The sequence below is a fragment of the Xenopus laevis genome, chromosome 4L (genome assembly GCF_017654675.1).
Source record: "Xenopus laevis strain J_2021 chromosome 4L, Xenopus_laevis_v10.1, whole genome shotgun sequence".
Taxonomy (NCBI): Eukaryota; Metazoa; Chordata; class Amphibia; order Anura; family Pipidae; genus Xenopus; species Xenopus laevis.
The window spans coordinates 123323261-123334269 of NC_054377.1; the positions used below are offsets into that span (position 1 = coordinate 123323261).

Here is an 11009-nt window from a genome sequence, read left to right on the forward strand (position 1 = left end):
ACAAGCCTTTCAGCTGCTGTTGTTGAGCTGCCAATAGACCTGTATACTTTAGTATCTAGCTGTGCCCCTAAGGAGTAGCTTACCCCCCATGTACCCATTTTGATCATTTGATATTAAGGATGCAAAAGAAAACCTACAGTATATTTAATATTGGAAATAAGTTTCCCTTTTCTCTGACATACTGAAATAGGACCAGGAACAAGCTCAGCCCCTCCCCTAGATATAAATGCACATGTTTTCTGCATAATAAATGATTTATTTCTAATATACCAGATACTCATCTAACTAAATAACAGGTTCTGGTAAGATGTAAATATTATTTGGCAACATGTGTCTTACCATGTGCAAGAGTATGCCCAACCAAAGATCTACAAAAAAAATGACAGCTATGAAACTATTTTAGTTGATACTTCCCTATTACAAACATAACATTAACAACTTGACTGATATGCTCTCTGTTCCTTATGTCAGCTACTTAGACCATTCCCACACATGACAGCATCATTCATCATTTTAATCACTCGCACTTTTAACCACTTGCGACATAATGAGAGGTGCGGAACTTCTGCTTATCCTGGGAGCCTTACAAAGTGAGTGCTGGGGTATAAGGTAATCTTTTAGATTTTTGTATCTACAATTGTCATTCAAGAAGCCAAGCCACACGGTCAATTTGCCTCTCTAGAAGGCAGTGCCATGAGATTTCCTGGTTTATGGTCACTGTACCCAACCAGCTGAACTTAAACCTCCACATGGACCATCTGACCAGAGACACCGCCATACACTAAATTATCTTCATGGATCCTTCTACATATAGTATATACCCCCCACGGGAAGCAATAAATATTGCTTTTTCTTAAATGCTCCAGAAATGATGAGGCTTTGTATGTCTACACCATTTGTTCATATTCTACTTCTGAGAGAGCTATGCAAGCAGGAGATGAAGAAACCTGTTGGGTTGGAAAGCTGGGGAACAAAAGAGAAGGGGAATGAAAGACATAGAGGGACTGAACGAAAAGAGAAAGGACAGTTAAAATGTAGATTAACAAGAACTTTAGTTCTAGGGTGACCGACGGGTTCAGAAACAGATTCCAACGGACAACAATGCATTTTTTAAAACCTTTCTGCATACTGGTGTTTCTTTTATAAAATAACATATATCAGTTAATTTCCATTAGTAACTGTTCTATGCACATTGCAGGTTTTGTTTCTCAAAGAATCCATGTATATCAGATCCCAGAAGTGACTGTGTCTGAGGATACCACAGTTACTTTGCAATGTAACTACACACTGAGTAACATGGAGAATGCAACTCTTGGGTGGGCCACTTGGTACAAACATACCCTGCGTGGGCCTAAGGTATCCAACATTGATGGAGAGTTTATTGGAAGAGTCAGTCAAGCTGCCCAAAATGATTTTACTGAAAGGCGATCAGCCGGCATTCAACTACACAGAGCACAATTGTCGGACAGTGGAATATATATTTGTCAAGTTTCATTCAGCTTGAAGAATGACGTCAGTGGACATGGGAATGGGACATTCCTCATTGTGACAGGTGGGAGTATCACAAATTCAGTTAAATAAATAATATATTTATTGTATATAAAAAAAAACATAGGACAAACCTTCCTACACGCAGCCTTAAAACAGGGTACTTTTTTTACAAAACAGTTTTGCACAATGGGTTTAATTCTCAAAACAAGAAAATAGAAAAAATATAGGGCACACTGTCTCATAAAGTAAAAAACACATTTTATTTTTACAATAAAAAACACAGGTAGTCACTATAGAATAGATGCCTAAACCGTTTAGGGAACATCCCATAATCATAGTCTAAACAAGATGACATTAAGACATTTATACACTTGATAACAGCCTCATCTACTGAAAAAAAAACCATAGAGTACAACATAGTATGAAATACACCATTGTAATAAAAATATTTACAAATTGAGTGACAGAGGGAAAAAAGTCTCAAAACACCTACAAAATGCTTGAGAGGTCATCTATGAACAGTGGGGCAGAGTGCCAAGAGCAAAAAACATTGCCCCACCAGACGAAAGCACAGAGGCCTGCACGTTCAGCATAATCCATATAAATCCTGCACTACCATCCCCTAACTTGCCTGCCATTCAGATGCATGTCCTGCACATTGTGCTGGATTTTAAATGGTACAAGAGTGTTTTTTGAGTACTAAGGGTGGTGAATTTGCACACATATTTGCCTCTAAACACTTGTGTCCAGAGATTTTGTTAGAGAAGAGAGTGTCTCTGGCAATGAAGGAAAACTGTTTCTCTCATCAGGTTAGGGCAGGAGCCGGAATCAAACTCAGATTAATAACTATAGACACGGATCAGGAGTAGGGTTTCCACCTTTTCTGGAAAATACCGGCCTTCCTATATATTTACCATTTTTCCCTATTAATAACATTGGGATCAACCATCATTTTTACCGGATATGCCGCTAAAATACCGGCCAGGTGGCAACCCTAATCGGGAGGGATCTTGATGTTCCGGTGTAATCGGATCCAAGTGTGGAATCTACTGCAGAGTTGTGCTGAGGCACAATATATCTTGCTTGACAAGCAGTTTGGATACCTATAGGGTTTACATTACACTCCGGATAGGGACATCGACTGAACCACCTGTGGGAGGGGACTCTATGTGGGTGAAGGGGTTGGTGTCGGAAGGGGAGTGAACAGGTGACTCTGCCGGTTCCTAAACATACTACAGGATCATACCTCAGATCGCTATATAGTATATCTGTTAGGCAGGTTTGGATATCTTGTTACATAGAAGCTGTACATGGTTGTGACCAACCCTTTGCTTTCGGGTATTCTGTCCCACTGCTCCTAACCCTTATTTTAAATGATTCATAGCGAACTTTTTATGGTAAATATTTATTAAAAGTTACATTTTATTATTACATACACAAGAGTTTTCAGATCGGAAGATACAATAATATGGGTCAATTCTTTTCTCTCCTTGATACATGATATTTTGCATTGAGCAATCCCCCTAGCTATATCACTTGAATTTTTGCAGACAAGCAGGCAAAAGAATACTACCCACAAGGTATAGTGTGGAGAAGACATTTTGCATGGGGTGGGGAAAAGGTACTGCACCTAAAATTAAGGGTATACATTTCTATAAAGGTACAATAACTTTAGGTGCATTGGGCTGTTCTAATGGGAAATCACTAAGCAACTGAATGCATTTCCCATCCAATTAAATAACATGCCTACATAGATTGCTCTAGCTAGCTGAAGTATGTGGAGAATTGACAACATTTAAATGCCTCTAATATGTTTCAATGCAAATATGTAAATGCAAATGTACAAATATGTGTTGGGTAAAAACAATGAGCTCCACCCTCAGAACTAGGCCAAATAACCACTTTAACCACTGTATTTTGCTCCTGTTGATCAATCCCTTTTAGTATATTTAGCAGCACAGTTTCTCCATTATCATAATGTTTCCTGCTTGCTTCTTTCCATGCTGAAATTGATGTCTACCTTTGAGTTAGGCAATGATATTTTGACATCCCATTCTTCCTTGCTACACCATAGGCACTCAACAAGCACATCTCTTAAAAGTTTCAGGAAGATTTAATGACTTTCTCTCTCTCCATGCATCAGCTGATCTTTTTTTTTTTTAAACTGAAATGTTTTATTGATTTTCCAATAAAAAAAAAAAAATCAACATGTTATTGCATGAGTACAGTCACAGAAAATCGTAAGATATAATATGTAGGTTCAATCATGAATAAGAGAGCAATAAGATAACATGGAGTAAAATGGAGAGTAAAAGAAACAATAGAGAAAAAGGGGGGAGAAAGGGGGAAAGAAAGAGGAAAAAAAAAAAAAGGGGGGGGTCTTAGCAAAGAAATATATAAATAAACAGGTAAATAAGGTAGGAACGGCGGCTGGGCTAGGTATCAGAGCAAATAAAAACAATGGTCGTAGGCATTTTCAAGGTTATAGGCAGTTTGGTGACCCAGGGAGAAAGTCAACAGATTATACATGCAATGCTGAGAAAAGCAAGGGATCGTTTTCATATGCTAACCAGGGCAACCAAATCTTATCGTAGGCCTCCAAATCATTCTGCAACATATAAGACATTCTTTCTTGCACCTTGGCAGTTTCCCTGCTCCTAAACTCAACCACTCATGTCCATGTCTGGTGGCTTTATCACAGCAAAGGTACTAACTCCAACTACTCTCCTTGTTGCAGCCAGAAAGCTGCTCACTAAATTACCCTGCCACTATCTTTTGCTCCTAGTGCACCTATTACATAAACTCCTTATACTAAACTGTCCCTGCTTTTCAGCCTGACAACATTCAGACCCACTTCTGTACCCACCTCCCGGCAAGGTGGGATCCAGGAAACAGCCCTAAGCACACGTGTGCTTTCCCTTTTATACATTTACACACTGCCACCTACTGGGAAAAAACCTTGAACTACAATGGACTCAGGAAAATGAACATACTGTAGCTGCCTGGGTGAATCAGAGGACCACTTAAGTGTCCAAATACAGGGGAAACTGCCTGAGTTAAACATACCTTAACCTCAGGGTCTCTACAAGTTGTTAGTGTACGATATGAGGACGCAAGAAGGAGCTATGAGTCTGGCTGTGTTGAGAGGCTGGCGAGTGTAAAGAGATCAGCAATGTATTTTGACTCAACTGATGAGTGCTTATATGTACCTGAGTGGATAACCTTAAAAGAACAGGAATAGTTGGTAATAGGCTGATTTACTAACATTGATGCAGCTGCCGATAGCCTCCAATTAGCATTTTACTTTAAATAGTCTAATATAAGTTGCAAAATGAAAGGAAAGACCTGGTTCATTGTTGCAGTTGCACATGTTCAAAGTAGTGCATACGTTTGTAAATCTATCCTTGTAAGTGTGCACCTTATGGGTAGCCCTAATCTGGTACCTGCCTCTGAAAAGCTGTGACTAAGAAACTAAACTATGTTATTGAACTGTGTCGCCCCAAGTAATGGAACTTTGCATAGAGCTGTGAACTTTCTAATAGACTCTTGTAAGTAGATAGCACTGATAACTGTTAAAATTAGGAGGTATTATTATAACTATTGCATGAGGGATCTCTGTATTAATGTGTAAGTAAATTATTTTTCCTGTACATACATACTTTATTTCCTTGTGGGCAAAATTCTTGTGTCCCGTTAGGTGAAGGTTCTGTGCTAATGATATACCAGGTGCCCCTCTTCCCACACTACTTCTGAGGTGTGTCCCATGCCAGAAGGTAAGTGCAAGCACAGGCTGATTAATTACTCCCAAAGAACTCACAGGTGACCAAATAATCACCAAAACAAGAGATTTTGCAAAGAATATCACCACTGCAATATTGTGTGTCCAAAATAACTTTGTGATTATGTTGCTGTGCTCTCTCCTAGGTTCTATAGAGAATAATGCCTCATACAATTTCCTTATCATGCTTGTCATTGTGGGTGCGGTGTCCCTGGTTCTTTTGGTCTCACTTGCAGCTTATCTGAGGTGTACAAACAATGGTGAGGTCAGAACTTGTTTCCTAAACCCCATCTGAATTGTGCAATGAAGGTTAAACCATTTAAATGCATTCAAATGCCTGTAGTGTACAAAGGATGGCTAAGATTCACTTTACTTTGTAAAGTTTTTTAAAGCTACAGCATATTCTTATAGGTACAGCAGGGTCATCACTCCAACTTATTTGAGTTAGTGTCCTGCCTTCCAGCTAGCTGGACATGTCGTGGTAATTAAGAATAGCAAGGTCCAATCATCAGATTATAAAAGGAAAAGGTTGAAAGGGGACAATGAGGTCAGAATTGCCCATTTGTGTCTATTGGTTGTGTGTGATTATTATACATCACCGAAGAGTAGGGATGGGGCTAAAAAAAAGGCAACGATGATATCCTAGTAAACCTGGTATGCAGATAGTTCTCTCTTTGGCTAAATGTATAGAACCTCCTGCAGTCTTAGAAGAAATTGATACACCAGAATAATTGCATTCCTTGAGGAATTGTAGTAAAAGGCATTTCATTTTTTACATGCAATTCATAACTTAAAAGCTGGGGAAGACCAGGCGACTGGCGCTTGGGACAAGATGTGCCCCCCGTGGTTATCATCACTAATGCCCAGGATTGTGAGGGCCCAACTTGTACACAATTTACTAATGCAGACTCTGATTTGTGTCCATGTTGGCAAATCACACACAAGATAAATATATTCATAAGTATGAGTGGGAATTTCTCAATTTCTGTAAGTCATATGTAAGCTGCGCATGAAATAGCAGTAACAATTCATTAGATGCAACACAAGGGGGCCTCAAGGAAGGTCTTATTTGCAGAGTTGCCTTGTATCTATGTGGTTTTACTTTACACTTGGCACCTTAATCAGCAAAGCAGATGTAACTGACAGTTTTGCAAATATAGAGGATTATGTAACTGTATCTCACTTAAGTATTTATATAAATATATCTTTCTTACAAAGAAATACCTGATTCCACAAACTGAACTCTTCTTTACCTTGATTTTTGTGAAATGATGGATTCAGGGACTTGAAGTTTCTCTGCCTCATCTGTGGTGCACAGATTCTTTAGAAATCAGAGGGAATTCAAATGCCACAATCCATTTATATTGGCCTGCAGAGCCATTCATTCCCAGTAGTTATATTATTAATTCTACATAATAGTCAATAGTCATGTGATATCAGGGGACTCATTTATCATGGAGGCAAAATGAAAAAAACAGGCACAATGTGCCATATTTAGTGGTCACCATGCACCGGTCATCAACCTGTCACTTCTGCAGGTGTATAGAATGTGCTCCAACTCAAAGAAGCCTAAGTTGGCTTCAGGTCCAGTGACCTATTTACCTCTTATGTTTACTTTTAAATGGAAAACCAGTAAATGCCACCCACTGATGCAACTATGTGTTAGAAGAGCTTAAGCAAATATACCTCCATATTTAATAACAAGCACTTTTTAAGTATGCCCAGGAGGAGTAACCATAGCAACCAATAAGTTCTAAACAGGTGACCCGTAATCACTGCCTGCTGCTTGCCTGCTATGGGTTATTGTACCTTCATTTAGGGGGTTATTTATAGGGTTATAAGGTTGAGCTTGTGAGGAAACCTCTGCCATTGACTTTTACTTGAATTCAACAGGTTTTAGCTGGAGTATTTTTGGATTCTGACTTTTAGCAGCTTCAGTGCATAATAAATCTCAAAAAATGTTTTGTTTCCCCTGAAAAATGTGAGATTTTTAGTGAAACTAACCTCGAAAATATATGAAATTTTTTAGAAAACTCAACTGGACCTACAATAAATAACCACATTAGTGTTGTTATTACATAACCCAAATAGTCTGTTATCAGGGAAATTTAACAAAAGTTGGTAACTGAAAAATATCCACAATGCAAAAAATGTATGCCTCTGCATGAACACATTTTTGATGTGAATTTAATATAGGTATGGGACCTGTTATCCAGATTGTTCAAGGCCAAGGTTTTCTGGATCATGGATTGTTCCATAATTTAAATCTTCATACCTTAAGTCTACTAGAAAATCATGTAAACATTAAATAAACCAAATAGACTGGTTTTGCCTCCAATAAGGATTAATTATATCTTAGTTTGGATCAAGTACAAGGTACTATTTTATTATTATTGAATAATTTAAATTAGGGACATGCCAAATCCACTTTTTTAGGATTCGGCCAAATCCCAAATCCTTTCTGAAAGATTCAGTCGTCAGTCACATGATTTTATTGATTTGGATTCGGTTCAGCCAGGCACTTGGATTCAGGCAGAATCCGAATTCTGCTGGAAAAGGCCAAATCTTCGCGGAATTTAGAACCAAATACTGTATTCAGTACATCCCTAATTTAGATAAAATGAATTCTATGGGAGATGGGCTTTCTGTAATTCGGAGCCTTCTGAATAATGGGTTTCCCAGTTGTGCACCCAGCGACCACTTCTGACAGTAAAAGAAACATTGCCAATTTTATAGTTTCATAATGTATGCAATGCAACTTTTTAATGTCAAATTTGTTTGCTGCAAGAGATTACGCCACCTTCAGGCATGCCTTACACGGGGTGTTCACCTTTAAATTAACTTTTAGTATTATGTAGAGATGTCTGAGACAATTTGCAATTGGTTTTAATTTTTTTATTTGTAGTTATTTAGCAGCTCCCCAGTTTGCAATTTCAGCAATCTGGAATATGAATATGAAAGGGCCTGAATAGAATGATGAGTAATTAAAAATAACAACAGAGCATTTGTTTCTAGATGGGGTCAGTGACCCGCATTTGAAAGCTGGAAAGAGTCAGAAAAAGAAGGCAAATAATTCAAAAACTATAAAACAGAAAAAAATGCTTAGAGTTAGCCATTCTATAAAATACTAAGGGGCAGATTTACAAAATTCGAGTGAAGAATTCGAATGTAAAAAACTTAGAATTTCGAAGTATTTTTTGGTTACTTCGACCATCGAATTGGTTAAATTCGTTCGAATTCGAACGATTCGAACGTTTCGAAGTAAAAATCGTTCGACTATTCGACCATTCGATAATCGAAGTACTGTCTCTTTAAAAAATACTTCGACCACCTACTTCGGTAGATAAAACCTACCGAAGTCAATGTTAGCCTATGGGGAAGGTCCCCATAGGCTTGCCTGTGATTTTTTGATCGAAGGATTTTCCTTCGATCGTTGGATTAAAATCCTTCGAATCGTTCGATTCGAAGGATTTAATCGTTCGATCGAACGAAAAATCCTTCGATCGATCGATCGCAGGATTTGCGCAAAATCGTTCGACTTCGATATTCGAAGTCGAACGATTTTAGTTCCCAGTCGAATATCGAGGGTTAATTAACCCTCGATATTCGACTATTGATGAATCGGCCCCTAAATGTTATGAATCAGCCATTTAAAAATGTGCAATGCATAATTAACATCTGCCATGCAATAACAGTCTAATATTACATTGTGAAATGCAAATTCTATTATTTCTGCAATGTTTTTTACATTTTATGAATTTCCCCCGATATATTTACACGTTCTTCTTTAGAAATAATTAAATATTATTATCCATAATTAAATAATAATAATAAACATATGATATATGGGAATACATGTTTTCTTTTCCCACCAGGACCTAATACAGACAACATTACAACAGCTGAACAGGTGAGGTTGATTTCTGTTTGTTATACCATGAGCAAACACTATACAGAAGTAACAAAGATGTATCAATGTATCAGATGCTTCAATGAGAACTTTGTATTGCCTGCTGCAAAACTTTCCCCAAATAAAAAGCACTCAAGAGAAAGTTCCTATAGATGGGTTATAGATGTCTACATGTTTAGAAATATGCAATAGTTCAACTTAACTTTAATTTAGTTACACTCCATCAAGGCCTGAATTATTAAGGAGTATATTATGTTGTGTAATTTTATCAACACTTGTGCTTTTTATCCTCGCAGCAGTTGCACGCCATTGAGAATACAGACTACAGTATGGTCAACATGCCAACAACACAATTCTGTGTTGAAAGCCCACAGAGGAAGAGATCACCTAATACCCAAGTGTATTGTGAAGTTGCTGTGTATTATGAGGTACCCTACAGTTAGGATATTCATGAACAAATACACAATGGAGTCATTTATAAGGAATCTCTGAACAAAATGGTGTCACTAGTTGATACCCTGAAGGATTAACATGGGAACAACTTGTGTTTGGGTAACACGTCTCTGTCTTGCATCCATATTACATGATAGTTCCCATGCCTTAATTAGCTCAAGGATAATAAATGACCTCTAGTGTGTTTCACATGTTTCAATCCAATTATTGGCTGTTAATTGTTTGTTTTACTCTCTCATACAGATTCAGGGTTCAAGGTGATCTGCAACTGAAAACAACAAATATCAAATAGTTTATATATGACAATTCTTGTACTTCCAAAAGCAAAAACTAGCTTAATGATGCCATCAACCCTACTGTTTCTATATGATGTTTTGCCCTTGTACTTACAGCTTAACAAGTTTATTAAATGTTATATCTTAATTAAACTAATGTTGGGTCCCTGTCTCTTTTTTTGGCAAACAGAAAGAAAAAGAGTATGTACACCTAAATATTTTCAGAGAATGTCTTCTATACTTATAAGTATCTTATACCATAATATACCTGGTTGTTTTGTGCCAGTTGGATGACATAATGTCTACAGACCAAATCTGGATCATCATGATTATAACTGTTCTGACATGAACTGAATCACTAGGACTGAAACTGGACCTTTCTAAATATCACTTTATGGTACTTGAAGTATAGGAGTATACAGCAAAACCAATATATGAGAAATCTCATCAGTAACACCTGCATCTTCAATAAACAATGGGTGATGTTCTAACATACTTTTGCAATCTCCACACCATGGCCCCCAAATTTTGTTACTTTTGTCATAACTACCTGCATGTCATATGCTAGTTCAATCAGTAGTAAAGCACTATATACCAGCTGTTGCCATAAGTCCAAAATTGGAAACGTGTTGCCTATTCATCCCATCAGAACTGTCCATTTGGCAAAGAGCATGAGGGAGCCGAGTATAATTCTGATTTCAGTAGCTGATATGAGCTTGTCTGTTTTTTCCTTTTTAATCTGTTCATAAATAACCTTGGGGTTGACATTGTAAGTACTGTCTATTGTGCAAAATAAAGCTCTATGTTGCTGCCTTACAGAGAGAGTTTGAAAACTGGGCAGCAAATAAGATTCCTTTTTGCAAGGTTAATCATTAGACTTATTCACTAAATAGAATTGTACTGTGGCCCTTCATAATTGTGGATAACTGACTATACAACTCTAGGCAGTGTCATACAGAGGTTGCCGAAGCTATTATTATTCACTAAATAGAATTGTACTGTGGCCCTTCATAATTGTGGATAACTGACTATACAACTCTAGGCAGTGTCATACAGAGGTTGCTGAAGCTATTATAGTACTATCCTGTATAAACAAGGACAT

General features: G+C 37.5%; 1 protein-coding gene across 1 annotated transcript; it reads left to right on the forward strand.

Annotated features, from left to right (window-relative positions):
* Positions 1-339: 339 nt before the first annotated feature.
* Positions 340-10058, forward strand: LOC121403111. The gene is made up of 6 exons (XM_041590755.1): positions 340-590; positions 1199-1552; positions 5416-5529; positions 9145-9179; positions 9476-9607; positions 9876-10058. The coding sequence occupies exons 1-6, from the start codon at positions 548-550 to the stop codon at positions 9891-9893; spliced, it is 696 nt and encodes a 231-aa protein (XP_041446689.1). The 5' UTR covers positions 340-547; the 3' UTR covers positions 9894-10058.
* Positions 10059-11009: the final 951 nt, after the last annotated feature.